The 14,604-nt window shown below is 50.3% G+C and overlaps 1 protein-coding gene across 4 annotated transcripts; it reads left to right on the plus strand.

Moving 5' to 3' along the window:
* Window positions 1–2,636: 2,636 nt before the first annotated feature.
* On the plus strand, window positions 2,637–14,231 carry WDR13 (WD repeat domain 13). 4 transcript variants are annotated; one of them, XM_053579387.1, is made up of 10 exons: window positions 2,637–2,753; window positions 3,100–3,179; window positions 3,828–4,068; window positions 4,470–4,579; window positions 4,697–4,827; window positions 5,553–5,860; window positions 6,678–6,858; window positions 6,958–7,099; window positions 13,434–13,552; window positions 13,916–14,231. In XM_053579387.1, exons 2-10 carry the CDS (start codon window positions 3,139–3,141, stop codon window positions 14,098–14,100), a joined length of 1,458 nt encoding a protein of 485 aa, XP_053435362.1. In that variant the 5' UTR covers window positions 2,637–2,753; window positions 3,100–3,138; the 3' UTR covers window positions 14,101–14,231. The 4 variants fall into 4 exon arrangements, with proteins under 4 accessions (XP_053435362.1, XP_053435364.1, XP_053435361.1 ...); XM_053579386.1 differs by lacking the exon at window positions 2,637–2,753 and adding an exon at window positions 2,803–3,021; XM_053579389.1 differs by lacking the exon at window positions 3,828–4,068 and having other exon boundaries at window positions 2,670–2,753.
* The last annotated feature ends 373 nt before the right edge of the window (window positions 14,232–14,604 follow it).

The following is a 14,604-nucleotide window of genomic DNA, read 5'->3' on the forward strand; positions in this document are numbered from 1 at the left end:
TTGTTCTTGATAAGGTTACGCATTTGTGCAGTGAAATAGAGTTTATTCTTCAGCAATCAGGTTACATGAGGTTATTTAACGTCACGAAAAGACACTGGTAGCTTAATTATACAGGCAAGGGAGGTGCTGAGTTAATACAATACAGTGTGATCTATTTTTTTGTTTGTTTGTTTTTTGAGACAGAGTCTCATTATATCGCCCTGTCGTCCTCGGTATAGTGCCGTGATGTCACAGCTCACGGCAACCTCAAACTCTTGGGCTTAAGTAATTCTCTTGACTCAGCCTCCCAAGTAGCTGGGACTATAGGCACCCGCCACAATGCCTGGCTACTTTTTGTCACAGTTGTCATTGTTGTTTAGCTGGCCTGGGCCAGTTTCGAACCCACCACCCTGGGTATACTGGTTGGCACTGTAACCACTGTTCTATGGGTTCCGAGCCAGTGTGATCTATTTTTGTTAGAACACAGTAAAGGGGTAATGTGTTTCACGTGGCTATACATCATTAAGTCAAATACAGCTCAAGATTGTATTTGTTATGAAAATGGTGTGGAGGGAGAGGGAGGGGAGGCATGGGCAGAGGATGGGTGGAGGGAGGGTGATTGGTGGGATTACACCTACAGTGCATCTTACAAGGGTGCATGTGAAACTTAGTAACTGTAGAATATAAATGTCTTAACACAATAACTAAGAAAATGCCAGGAAGGCTATGTTGACCAGTGTGATGAAAATATGTCAAATGGTCTATGAAACCAGTGTATAGTGCCCCATGAGCGTATTAATGTAGACGGCTATGATGTAATTTTTAAAAAAGTAAAAAGAAAAAAAAAAGAAAATGGTGTGGATAATGTAAGATGCGATAGGAAACTACTAAACCTAGTTCAACCTATAAATTCTATAAATTTATAGATTAAATTAAAGTCTATTAAATTAAAAGCTATTAAATTCCTATAAATTCTGTTTATCCTGATGATGTTAAGATAAAGGATTTTGGGTGGTTTTTTTTGTTTGTTTTGTTTTTTGTTTGTTTTTTGTGAGACAAGTCTCACTATGCCGCACTTGGTAGAGTGCTGTGGCATCACAGCTCACAGCAACCTCTAACTCTCTTGGGCTTAAGCAATTCTCTTGCCTCAGCCTCCTGAGTAGCTGGGACTACAGGTGCCCACCAAAACGCCTGGCTATTTTTTGTTGCTCTTGTCATTGTTGTTTAGCTGGCCCAGGCTGGGTTCAAACCCACCGCCCTCAGTGTATATGGCTGGCACCATAACCACTGTGCTATCGGTGCTGAGCCAAGATAAAGGTTTTGTTGTTGTTGTTTGGGGAGCTTTTTTTTTTTTTTTTTTTTGAGACAGAGTCTCACTGCATGCCCTAGGTACAGTGCTGTGGCATCATAGCTCACGGCAACCTCAAACTCTTGGGCTCTAGCTATCCTCTTGCCTCAGCTTCCTGAGTGGCTGGGACTACAGGCGCCAGTCACAATGCCCTGCTAGTTTTTTCTAGGGGCCCAGACTACAGGCACCTGTCACAATACCCTGCTAGTTTTTTCTATTTTTAGTAGAGACAAGGAGTCTCCTTCCTGCTCAGGCTGGTCTGGAACTCCTGAGCTCAAGCAATCCATCCACCTCAACCTCCCAGAATGCTGGAATAACAGGCATGAGCCACAGCACCCAGCCAAGATAAACAATTTGAAATGCAGCTTCTCAGTTACTGTGCCAAAACATTTACATTATGATTTAATAAAAAAAAAAAAAGAAAGAAAAAAAAGAAAGGAAATGCAGCTTCCTGTTGGAAGGTGAAATAAAGATGATTCGAGGCTTGGTGCCCATAGCTCAGTGAGTAGGGCACCAGCCACGTACACAAAGGTGGCAGGTTCAAGCCTGGCCGGGGCCTCCTAAACACCAATGACAACTGCAACTGAAAAATAGCCGGGCTTTGTGGCGGGCGCCTGTAGTCCCAGCTACTCAGGAGGCTGAGGCAAGAGAATCGCTTAAGCTCAAGAGTTTGAGGTTTCTGTGAGCTGCGATGCCATGGCACTCTACCAAGGGCGACATACTGAGACTCTGTCTCTAAAAAAATAAATAAATAAAAATAAATAAAGGTTATTTTAATAGCTTTTTGGATCCAAACCTCAAAGCTTATTTTGCCTAATTATATCTTCTGTCTTTAGAGACCCAAGCCTCAAGCTTTCCAGCAGCATCCAACTCCAAGTGCTCTCCATCATACACACACAACCTACTCTTCACATCGCAGGGATGTCTGGAGGCCGGTCAGTCACTCTAAGAACTGGAGAACTTTCCAGGGGTCTACGCATGTATGATTTTTTTCTACTATTCATGTTTGGGTTGGACAAGACCATGCAAAGCGGCCTACACCACTCTTTCAAAAGAAAGTCGTGTTTCTTCTCTCTTCTCTGAAAAGTCGTGGTTCTGATTTCTCATGATTTGCAGACTCAGCCTTGTCCCCGTGGCCCTTAGACACAACCCTTGTGTATACAAAAAGTGCCATTAGAGAGTGGGTAGAACTCAAGGGGTGGAGCCTCAGTCCTTGCGCCAAAAGCTACTGTCCCTTAGTGCGCCTGCGAGACTCCCACGCCCCGGGAGGGATTCCTATCGATTTGTTCTGCGCTCGGCAGCTCTTTCTGGTAGCAGGCGGCCATCTTGCCTGGAGCCTGAGAAAGAGAAGAGAGACAGAAGGAACGGGGTGGCAGTGGTCTCAGGGCCGCCCCGGGGGCCTCAAGAGGCGGAGGCAGCCCCGGAGGTGGTCCCAGATTCCGGGCTATGCTCTTGGACCTGAGAAGGGAAGGCGGAGGGCGGTGGGGACAAGATGGGTGGGAAATGTCAAGCAAGGATTGCTAGACGGGGGAGGGGCGTTGCCGTGGCGACCGGGGAGGGGCGTTGTCAGGTCTGAATAGCTGCTGTGTGTCATGCGGGCGCTGCCCAGGAAGGGCAGGGCTGGGGTGATGGCCATAGTAACAGCTGGGTGGGATTTCGCGACACCTCCGGCGCTGAGGGATTCGGTGTCAATGGTAGTGGTCGCCTGGCGAAAGGGGCGGGACTAGATCCCTTCATTTGGAACGCTGACTTTCCATGCCCTTTTCTTGCAGGCTCCCGTGGGCGGACACGCCAGGGGAGGAGGCCGGGGAATGGCCGCGGTGTGGCAGCAAGTCTTAGCAGTGGACGCAAGGTGAGGCGTGAAGTCGAAGCCTGTGGGAGCAGAACTTACTGTGGTGCATGCGCAATGGCGATAAGTGAGGCTGGGAGAACTTACGCGGCTGGGGGGCATGCTGGAGGTGAGCATGCGCAGTAGCAAGGTGTGGGTCATACCAGAAGTGAGATGGCACCAGCACTGCCTGGCTGGGAAAAGGGCCAGATAGAGTTCAAAGAGCATGCTAGGAAAATGCGGCCAGGTGTGGGCATGAGCAAGCCTTTTGGGGGGAGGGGGGTGGGATGAAGCTCAGCTTGGTGACAAGCTGGCCCCCATGGGTGCTCCCAGACTTCTATTACCATCATCACTTCCCCATTCTGACCTTGTTGCCACCCCACACTGGTTCCCCATTGTCATGTCAGTTTGACTTATGTTATCATGCCAGATTGACCCCAATAGTCACCCCATACTGATTCCAGCAGAGCTGCAGACTGACTCTATTGTCCTTACACTGACTCATAATTATGCTCGTTATTACTGTGGAATCACTCTCATCACCACTGCTGATCATTCTTTTCACCCTGACCCCAATCATTGCCACACACCTCATTCTATTGCTCTATTCTTAGAGCTGATTGATTCCGTCTGTCCTGTGCCTACTGCCTGCCCCACCTCCTGACCCCACAGGTACAACGCATACCGCACGCCAACATTTCCACAGTTTCGGACCCAGTATATCCGCCGGCGCAGCCAGCTGCTGCGGGAAAATGCCAAGGCTGGGCACCCCCCAGCACTGCGTCGGCAATACCTGAGGCTTCGGGGGCAGCTATTGGGCCAACGCTACGGTCCCCTCTCTGAGCCAGGCAGTGCTCGTGCCTATAGCAACAGCATCGTCCGCAGCAGCCGTACTACCCTTGACCGCATGGAGGTGAGCTCCTGGCCACACTGCCTGGTGTGTACACCACCTGCTTCCACACATTCACTCCTCAGATTTTTGTCAAGCACCTGCTGTGTGTGACTACTGTTTCAGGCTCTTAGCATCAGCAAAGGACAAAAAGAGATAAATATCAAATAAGTCAGTAAACAGACAATAAACTTGATAAATAGGTCAATAAACAGCAAACATCTTGAGTATCTGCTAGGTGTGGCGAGGGTGGGAACAGTAGAACTAGTGAAGAAGCCACTTCAGTGAGAGCATGGAGACAGAGATGCTATTGATAGGGGGGACATGGTAAAAGGGGATCTGGTTCTAGTTTTGAAGGCTCCACACTTCAAAAGTTCTCAGGAGCTCTATTTGGGATGTGCCAACCTGACCCTCTCCATTTGTAGGACTTTGAGGATGATCCTCGGGCGCTAGGGGCCCGTGGGCACCGCCGTTCCGTCAGCCGTGGCTCCTACCAGCTGCAGGCGCAGATGAACCGTGCCGTCTTTGAGGACAGGTATGCACCAGGAGGCAGCGAGGGCTGAGGGATTTGTGAGGAGGAGAGGGACCATGGGACAATGGCAGGCCAAACACTCGTACCTACTGTCACCCCTCACTTCCTATTGGGACCCAGGCCCCCTGGCAGCGTGGTGCCCACATCAGCAGCAGAGGCTAGTCGGGCCATGGCCGGGGACACATCACTGAGTGAGAACTACGCCTTTGCGGGCATGTACCATGTTTTTGACCAGCACGTGGATGAGGCAGGTGAGCCAGTGGGTGGCGGGTCCCAACACCAAATGTTTGTCCAACTGTGACAACCACCCAGGGCATCCTTTTCTGAATGCGAGTCCCCTGGCACACCTCTGAAGGAGGAATTACCATCTGTAAAGCTTTTTACAAACTAAAGAGCCCTCTGCAAAGTGGTCTGCAAAGTCCCAGTATACTGTATAGGGCCTCAGAAGCTTAAGAGAGCACTTTGCAGCAGGCTGACTTGGTTCCTGGCTCGCTTGGAAGAGTTCAAAGCCTTTGCTAATGATAAATCCCCTTGCAGTGGGCGGCGCCTGTGGCTCAAGGAGTAGGGCGCCAGTCCCATATGCCGGAGGTGGCGGGTTCAAACCCAGCCCCGGCCAAAAAAAAAAAAAAAAAAAAAATCCCCTTGCAGAGGGCAGAATGGGCTTCAGAGCATCAAGGGCTTTGCAAACTGCCAAGACTTTGGTGATTATAAAGTGCTTTCTGAGATGCAAGAGCTTTTCACCTTGCAGAAGACTTTTGCAATCTGCAGTGTAACTGCTGTGATTCTGGTGGGAGGCTTTTGGCAGAGGGCCTTCTGGGGTTACAACTCTCTTTGTCAGCCAAGGAAAGCCCTTTGCTGAGGCCACTGTGTGTTGTGCATTGGGGCCCCAGCCCCTGGTACATATGTCGGAGCCTTTTATAAACAAAAGTGCCTAGTGAGTGTGCTAACTTCCACAAATGGCTCCTTGGCCTTGCAGTCCCAAGGGTACGCTTCGCCAATGACGACCGGCACCGCCTGGCCTGCTGCTCACTCGACGGCAGCATCTCCCTGTGCCAGCTGGTGCCTGCCCCGCCCACCGTGCTCCGTGTGCTGCGGGGCCATACCCGCGGTGTCTCCGACTTCGCCTGGTCCCTCTCCAATGACATCCTTGTGTCCACCTCACTCGATGCCACCATGCGCATCTGGGCCTCTGAGGACGGCCGCTGCATCCGGGAGATCCCTGACCCCGATGGCGCTGAACTGCTCTGCTGCACCTTCCAGCCCGTCAACAACAACCTCACTGTGGTCAGGCTCCAGGGTGCCCGCTCACCAAGGGCAGCATGCTGGGTCAGGAGGGCTGTCTGAGGGAGTCAGTATAAATGGGGGTGGCCTAGAGGGTCTGGGACCCCCCATTCCCATCACAGCAGTCCTACTATGGTTAAACCGAAAGGAAAACAGGTCAGAGGACGATAATGCAGTCCTTAGTCTGGGCTGGCTTTGCTGTGGTGGACTTCAGGGGAATATCATTTGGGGCTAGGGACATGACTCTGGGGCTCCTGTAGTCCCATCAGCAGCAGTTCTGTTGCAGGATGGTAAGGCTGAAACCTCATCTGGTCTATCAGCAGTAGCCCCATCATGGTCAGACTCCAGAACAGATTGGTCAGAGAGCAGGGGAAAGAAATTAAAAATCTGGCATGGCCCAGGGTAGGGTGGCAGGGACCTGGCCAAGGTCATGTTTGTGGTCGGGGATCCTTCCCATGTCAGCAGCAGCAACCCCACAGGATCTGGGCAAGAGCAGCCAGGAAACAGAGGAAAGCCATTGTTAGAGGCCTAGGAGAGCCCCATGGTTTTCAGACTGCAGGCAGACTGGCTGGGGGACAGCATTCTGGCTCTGAGACCCCGTTAGTTCCATCAGCTATCCTACTCTGGGCACATTGCAAGAGGAGCTAGCTTGAGAGGAGGATTACATGCCTGGGTTACCTGCTCATCTGCCAGCCACAGTCTCACTGTGAGGAGACTGTAGTAGGGACCAGCCAGTCCAATCAATAGCAACCCGATTGTGGTCAGACTCAAGGAGGTACTGTCTGAGAGCAGTATGATGGCATGTGCATTCTACCCACAGGTGGGGAATGCTAAGCACAACGTGCATGTCATGAATATCTCCACGGGCAAAAAAGTGAAGGGCGGCTCCAGCAAGCTAACAGGCCGTGTCCTCGCCCTGTCTTTTGATGCCCCTGGCCGGCTTCTCTGGGCAGGCGATGACCGTGGCAGTGTCTTCTCCTTCCTCTTCGACATGGCCACAGGTAGGCAGGCTATGGGCCTGCATCTGGGGCTCTCACCCTCAGGACTCTGAGGGCCCACCCCATACCCTTCCTTTTGCCTCCTTCCCTCCACTGTTGCAGGGAAGCTGACCAAAGCCAAGCGTCTGGTGGTGCATGAGGGTAGTCCTGTAACCAGCATCTCGGCCCGGTCCTGGGTCAGCCGTGAGGCCCGGGACCCCTCGCTGCTTATCAATGCTTGCCTCAACAAGCTGCTACTCTACAGGTGGGTCCCACCAACAGGGCCACCTGGATAGAGGGCCTGCCTCCTTCAACAGACTGGACAGGAACCAGTTTCTTCCATCAGATTAACTTCACTGATCCCTCAGTAGTAGCGGTAATAGTAATAGCAATAGAGAACACTTATCCAGCAATGGCTGTGTGTTCAAACACCTTCTACGTATCACCTCATTTAATCTTCACAACAACCTGTGAGGTAAGTGCTGTTATTATCTCCATTATACAGTTGAGCAAACTGAGGCAGAAAACAGACTTAGGGCCCCTTTAGAGCAGAGGCCTGTTTTCCTTCCTTTCTTTTTTTTGGGGGGAGTGGGTTTATTTTATTATCCCCACTTGCATCTGTCATGGTACCCAAGTGCAGTTCTCAGCCTGGGTCACACACTGGAATGACCTAAGAGCTTCAAAAAGTCCTACCCAGAGTGAGTCATGGTTCCTGCCTGTAATCCTAGCACTCTGGGAGGCCAAAGGGGATAGATTGCTTGAGCTCAGGAGTTCAAGACCAGCCTGAGCAAGAGCGAGACCCCCATTTCTGAAAAAAATAGAAAACTTACCAAGGCTTGGTGGTGTATGCCTGTAGTCCCAGCTACTTGGGAGGCTGAAGCAGGAGGATCACTTAAACCCAGGAGTTTGAAATTCCTGTGAGCTGTGGTGATGCTCTGCACTCTGTTTAGCCAGTACCACAAAGAAAAACCTGTTGCCAAAAAAATCCTGCCCAGACTCCACTGCAGGCCAGTGGTTTCAGAAGCTCTGGGGTAGACCTGGACTTTGGTAAATAGAAATATTCCCTAATCAATGTCCAGCAGGCCTGAAAACCACTACCTGATAAAATGCTTTTTTTCTTTTTGTTTTTTGAGAGTCTCACTTGTTGCCTTGAACGATTCTCTTGCCTCAGCCTCCTGTGTAGTTGGAACTACAGGCGCCCACCACAACACCCAGCTATTTTTAGAGACGGGGTCTCGCTCTTGCTCAGCCTGGTCTTGAACCTGTGAGCACAGGGCAGTCCACCCACCTCGGCCTCCCAGAGTGCTAGGATTACAGACGTGAGCCACCATGCTTGGCCTGATAAAATGCTTTTTATCATACTTTTTTTTTTTTTTTTTTGAGACAGAGTCTCAAGTTGTCTCCCTGGGTAGAGTGCCATGGCGTCACAGCTCACAGCAACCTCAAACTCCTGGACTTAAGTAGTTCTCTTGCCTTAGCCTCCCAGGTAGCTGGGACTACAGGCACCCGCCACAACACCTGGCTATTTTTTTGTTGCAGTTGTCATTGTTACTTAGCAGGCCTGGGCCGGATTCGAACCCACCAGCCTCAGTGTATATGGATGGTGCCCTACCGCCTGAGCCACAGGTGCCGCCTATTGTAGTATTTTTTTTTTTTTTTTTTTGAGACAGAGTCTCACTTTATCGCCCTTGGTAGAGTGCCGTAGTGTCACACAGCTCACAGCAACCGCCAACTCCTGGACTTAGGCGATTCTCTTGCCTCAGATTCCCGAGTAGCTGGGACTACAGGCGCCCGCCACAACACCCAGCTAGTTTTTTTTTTTTGTAGAGACAGAGTATCACTGTACCGCCCTCGGGTAGAGTGCCATGACGTCACACGGCTCACAGCAACCTCTAACTCTTGGGCTTACGCGATTCTCTTGCCTCAGCCTCCAGAGTAGCTGGGACTACTGGCGCCTGCCACAACGCCCGGCTATTTTTTTGTCGCAGTTTGGCTGGGGCTGGGTTTGAACCCACCACCCTCGGCATAATGGGCCGGCGCCCGCTAGTTTTTTTTTGTTGCAGTTTGACTGGGGCTAGGTTTGAACCTGCCACCCTCTTTATATGGGCCCGGCGCCATAGGCACTGCCTGTGGCTATGGCTTATTGTACTATTTTTGATTGTGCTATTTTAAATTTCTTTTTGTTTTTGTTGTTGTTTTGTTTTTGTTTTTAGAAACAGAGTTTCACTTTGTCACCCTGGCGTCACAGCTCACAGCAACCTCCAGCTCTTGGGCTTAGGCAACTCCCTTGCCTCACCCTCCCAAGTAGCTGGAACCACAGGTGCCCACCACAACGCCCAGCTATTTTTTTGTTGCAGTTTGGCTGGGGCTAGGTTTGAACCCGCCACCCTTGGTATATGGGGCTGGCATCCTACTCACTGAGCCACAGGCACTGCCCCTTTTTTTTTTTTTAAGATAGAGCCTCAAGCTGTCGCCCTAGGTAGAGTGCTGTGGCATCACAGCTCACAGCAACCTCCAACTCCTGGGCTTAGGTGATTCTCTTGCCTCAGCCTCCCAAGTAGCTGGGACTACAGGCGGCCACCACAACACCCGGCTGTGTTTTGATTGTAGTTGTCATTGTTCAGCAAGCCCGGGCTGGATTTGAGCCCGCCAGCTCGAATTTTTCTTTTCTTTTCTTTTCTTTTTTGAGACAGAGTCTCATTCTGCTGTCCAGGCTAGAGTGCTTTGGTGTACAGCCAAGCTTCCAGCACCCTCAAGCTCCTGGGTTCTAGGGATCCTCCTGCCTTAGCCTCCTGTCTAGCTGGGACTGTGGGTACCCACCACATGCCCACCAGCTAATTTTTCTATTTTTATTTTTGAGACAGAGTCTCACTATGTCACCCTTGGTAGTAATTTTTCTATTTTTATTAGAAACAGGTCTTGCTCTTGCTAAGGCTGGTCTCAAATTCCTGAGCTCAAGCCATTCTCCCACCTCAGTCTTCCAGAGTATTAGGATTACAGGTGTGAGCCACCACACCTGGCCACTCTTTAGCCAGTACCACAAAGAAAAACCTGTTGCCAAAAAATCAGACACACACAGGGTGCTAAAAAATGTATACATATTTTTTTTTTTTTTTTTTTTTTGTAGAGACAGAGTCTCACTGTACCGCCCTCTGGTAGAGTGCCGTGGCGTCACACGGCTCACAGCAACCTCTAACTCTTGGGCTTACGTGATTCTCTTGCCTCAGCCTCCCAAGCAGCTGGGACTACAGGCGCCCGCCACAATGCCCAGCTATTTTTTTGTTGCAGTTTGGCCGGGGCTGGGTTTGAACCCACCACCCTCAGCATATGGGGCCGGCGCCCTACTCACTGAGCCACAGGCGCCGCCCAATGTATACATATTTTAAGAAAGGAAAAAACTATTAAATTTGTGATACTCATATTTGTGATACTGATAACATTTGTTATCTTTTTTTATTTTTCCTTTGAGACAGTCTCACTATGTTGCCCTCGGTAGAGTGCTGTGTCATCACAGCTCCAGCAACTACAAACTCTTGGGCTTAAGTGATTCTCTTGCCTCACCCTCCCAAGTAGCTGGGACTGTAGGTGCCCACCACAATGCCTGACTATTTTTTGTTGTTGTTGTCATTGTTGTTTGGCAGGTCCAGGCTGGGTTCAAACCTGCCAGCTCTGGCGTATGTAGTTGATGCCCTAGCCATTGAGCTACAGGCACCGAGCCTATAGATCGTATCTTGTATCTCTTGTAATTACAAAAGAAATTGTAATTTTTTTTTTTTTTTTTGCAGTTTCTGGCCAGGGCTGGGTTTGAACTCGCCACCTCTGGCATATGGGACTGGTGCCTTACTCCTTTGAGCCACAGGTGCTGCCCCCTGTAATTTTTTTTTTTAAACAGTCTCAAGCTATCACCCTGGGTAGAGTGCCATGGGGTCATCATAGATTGCAGCAACCTCCAACTATTGGGCTCAAAGGATCCTCTTACCTCAGTCTTTTTTTTCTATTATTTTTAGTAGAAGACAGGGTCTCACTCTTGCTCAGGCTGGTCTCGAACTCATGAGCTCAAGCAATCCACCTGCCTCAGCCACCCAGAATGCTAGGATTATAGGTATGAGCCACCGGACCTGGCCTGTAATTATAATTTTAAAAGAAATTTTCCGGGCAGCGCCTGTGGCTCAGTGAGCAGGGTGCTGGCCCCATACACTGATGGTGGTGGGTTCAAACCCAGCCCCGGCCAAACTGCAACAAAAAAAAAATAGCCGGGCGTTGTGGCAGGCGCCTGTAGTCCCAGCTACTCTGGAGGCTGAGGCAAGAGAATCGCGTAAACCCAGGAGTTGGAGGTTGCTGTGAGCTGTGATGTCATGGCACTCTACCAAGGGTGGTAAAGTGAGACTCTGTCTCTAAAAAAAAAAAAAAAAAAGAAAGAAAGAAATTTTCCTTTCTGTGCTATTTTTTGGTTGCAGTTGTCATTGTTGTTTTTTTTGTTTGTTTGTTTTCTTTGTAGAGACAGAGTCTCATTTTATCACCCTCGGTAGAGTGCCATGGCCTCACACAGCTCACAGCAATCTCCAACTCCTGGGCCTAGGTGATTCTCTTGCCTCAGCCTCCTGAGTAGCTGGGACTACAGGCGCCCACCACAACACCTGATTATTTTTTGGTTGCAGCTACCGTTGTTTGGCGGGCCTGGGCTGGATTCGAACCCGCCAGCTCAGGTGTATGTGGCTGGTGCCTTAGCTGCTTGAGCCACAGGCGCCGAACCATTCTTTAGCAGACCTGAGCAGGGCTTGAACCCACCAGCTTCGATGTATATGGCTGGCGCCCTACCCACTGAGCTATGGGCGCTGAGCCCTTTCTGTAAAATTTTTAATTTAAGGCCAGATGCAGTGGCTTACGCCTGTAATCCTAACACTCTGGGAGGCCAAGGCAGGTGGATTGCCCTGAGCTCACAGGTTTGAGACCAGCCTGAGCAAGAGCAAGCCCCCATCTCTAAAAATAGCCAGGCATTGTGGCAGGCACCTATAGTCCCACCTACTGGGGAGGCTGAGGCAAGAGAATTGCTTATGCCCAACAGTTGGAGGTTGCTGTGAGCTATTACACCATGGTATTCTACTGAGGGTAACAAAGTAAGACTCCATCTCATAAAAAAAATAAAGGGCGGTGCCTGTGGCTCAAAGGAGTAGGGCATCGGCCCCACATGCCAGAGGTGGCGGGTTCAAACCCAGCTCTGGCCAAAAACTGCAAAAAAAAAATAATAATAAAATAAAATAGCCAGTATGTAGTGGCCAGCACCTGTAGTCCTAGCTACTTGGGAGGCTGAGGCAGGAGGATTTCTTGAACCCAAGAGTTTGAGGTTGACATGAGCTGTGATGCCACAGCCCTCTATCCAGGGCAACAGAGTGAGACTATCTCCAAAAAATTTGATTTAAGTGTATTCTTAAGTTTTTGCCCATTTCTCCCTTCTAATATTCCTCCTTGCCACCCCAGGCCTCCTCCTGCCTCAGTAAAGCATGTTTACAATTATGTATTTTAATATTTAATTTTATCTCCATGAGTTCTAGGTATGTACATGTACCCACATGTTTTGAGGGGGACGTGTTGTACAGAAATGGGTTCCTCCTGCATTCTTTTCCACATTGCGTTTCTCACCAGACGAAGCCCCATGGAAACCCCCCCACCACCACAGTGATGGGCAGTGTGGTTCATTCTCTTTAACAGCTGTGCAGTTTTCCATAGTGGGGGTATACCATGGGGTGTTAATGTCTTCTTTTTGTGCCTGTGTTAACACCAGGGTCTTTTAGAGACCTTAGAAAGAAAAACTAGTAAATGAAACTGCTGAATTGGGCGGCGCCTATGGCTCAGTGAGTAGGGCACCGGCCCCATATACCGAGGGTGGCGGGTTCAAGCCCGGCCCCGGCCGAACTGCAACAAAAAAATGGCTGGGTGTTGTGGCGGGCGCCTGTAGTCCCAGCTACTCGGGAGGCTGAGGCAAGAGAATCGCTTAAGCCCAGGAGTTGGAGGTTGCTGTGAACTGTGTGATGCCATGGCACTCTACCGAGGGCCATAAAGTGAAACTCTGTCTCTACAAAAAAAAAAAAAAAGAAACTGCAGAGTTTTGGAATTATCGCTAACTCACACATCAACCTGTATTTACAGATTTGTGTGGTCATCTCAACACTGGATTTCATAGCCAGGTATTGTGGCGAGTGCCTCCCAGCTACTCGGGAGGCTGAGGCAAGATGATGGCTTCAGCCCAAGAGTTTGAGGTTGCTGTGAGCTATGATGCTAGAGCACTCTACAGAGGGCGACAGAGTGAGACTGTCTCAAAAACAAATCCCCCAAACTGAGTTTCAGTCAGGTACAGTGGCTCTCACCTATAATTCCAGCACCATAGGAGGCCGAGGCAGGAGGATTGCTAGAGGCCAGGAGTTCAAGACCAAGCTGGGCAACATAGTGAGATCCAGTCTCTAAAAAATAAACAAATAAAAACTGGATTTCATGAACCTTGAAAAGAACTCAGGCACAGGGGTGGGGACACAGAGTGGCCCACCACTGGTCCCCCTTCTGGAGCTGCAGCTGCACCCTGACTCACTCTCTTGTCCTTTCAGGGTGGTAGACAACGAGGGGACCCTGCAGCTGAAGAGAAGCTTCCCCATTGAGCAGAGTTCACACCCTGTGCGCAGCATTTTCTGCCCCCTCATGTCTTTCCGCCAAGGGGCCTGTGTGGGTGAGTCGTAAGGACCAGAGGTCTGGGTAGCTGGGAAGGGGCAGGGACCTGGGCTGGTGCCAACTTCGCTCAGACATCATGGTACCCTGATGCTCTGACTTCCTGGGCCTTGCAACCTCTCATGCCCCAACATGCTCATGCTGGGACCCAAAGCCCCAAATGGCCCAGAGAACTCACACTCTGAACATAGACCCAGGGAGAGTCTAGAGCTCTACACTGCACACAGACTCCAAACAGCCATGTGACTGCCCATCCTTAGACCTCCCCAAGCCACGGAACCCCACACCTTGGACATAAACCCCTCAACACTCAGACATCTCAGGAACTTGACACCTAGGGCACCTCTCTCTCTTGCCTTGACAGTGACAGGCAGTGAGGACATGTGCGTGCACTTCTTTGATGTGGAGCGGGCAGCCAAGGCCACTGTCAACAAGCTGCAGGGCCACAGTGCACCTGTGCTTGATGTCAGCTTCAACTGTGATGAGAGCCTGCTGGCCTCCAGTGACGCTAGTGGCATGGTCATCGTCTGGAGGCGGGAGCAGAAGTAGGGTGCTGCACTCTCTGCTGCCCCATCCACCTCGCCTCATGTTGTAAATAAAGATTCTGTGGTGGTGCTGAGGGCCACTCCCAGGTATGCCAGGGGCAGGGCAAGGAAGCAGGAGCTCCAGGACCCACGGTGGAGTGCAGTTCCTTCAGTCCTTCCTGCATCAGTGTTTTCACTCAAACATTTATTGAATGTCTCCTGTATCACAGGCACAGCCTTTAGTGTTTTACACAGTCATGCTTTCAACAGACATTACTGAGTACCGACTGTGCACCAGAACTGTTCTAGTCCCAGCTCAAGTGGGGATACAGCTGTGGCTTAAAGTGATGGAAATCTGTCCTTGCGGGGCCTGCATCTTATTGGAGGCAAGTAGACAATGGACAACATAGATAATATCTTACTAACAATGAGTGATGTAAAGAAAAATAAAGTGAGGATGGGAGACAGCTGCAGGGCAGGTTTGGGCTCCTTTTGGTGACTTGATCAGGGAAGATATTTCTGACAGCGT

Source organism: Nycticebus coucang, chromosome X, assembly GCF_027406575.1.
Source record: "Nycticebus coucang isolate mNycCou1 chromosome X, mNycCou1.pri, whole genome shotgun sequence".
NCBI lineage: Eukaryota > Metazoa > Chordata > Mammalia > Primates > Lorisidae > Nycticebus > Nycticebus coucang.

Excerpts from the sequence above, each read along its gene's own strand:
- WDR13 (XM_053579386.1), top strand. The coding sequence starts at position 2,920 with ATGCGGGCGCTGCCCAGGAAGGGCAGGGCTGGGGTGATGGCCATAGTA. Across the intron at positions 5,861-6,677 it reads TCAACAACAACCTCACTGTG|GTGGGGAATGCTAAGCACAA; the intron begins GTCAGGCTCCAG and ends TTCTACCCACAG. Across the intron at positions 6,859-6,957 it reads CCTCTTCGACATGGCCACAG|GGAAGCTGACCAAAGCCAAG; the intron begins GTAGGCAGGCTA and ends CCACTGTTGCAG.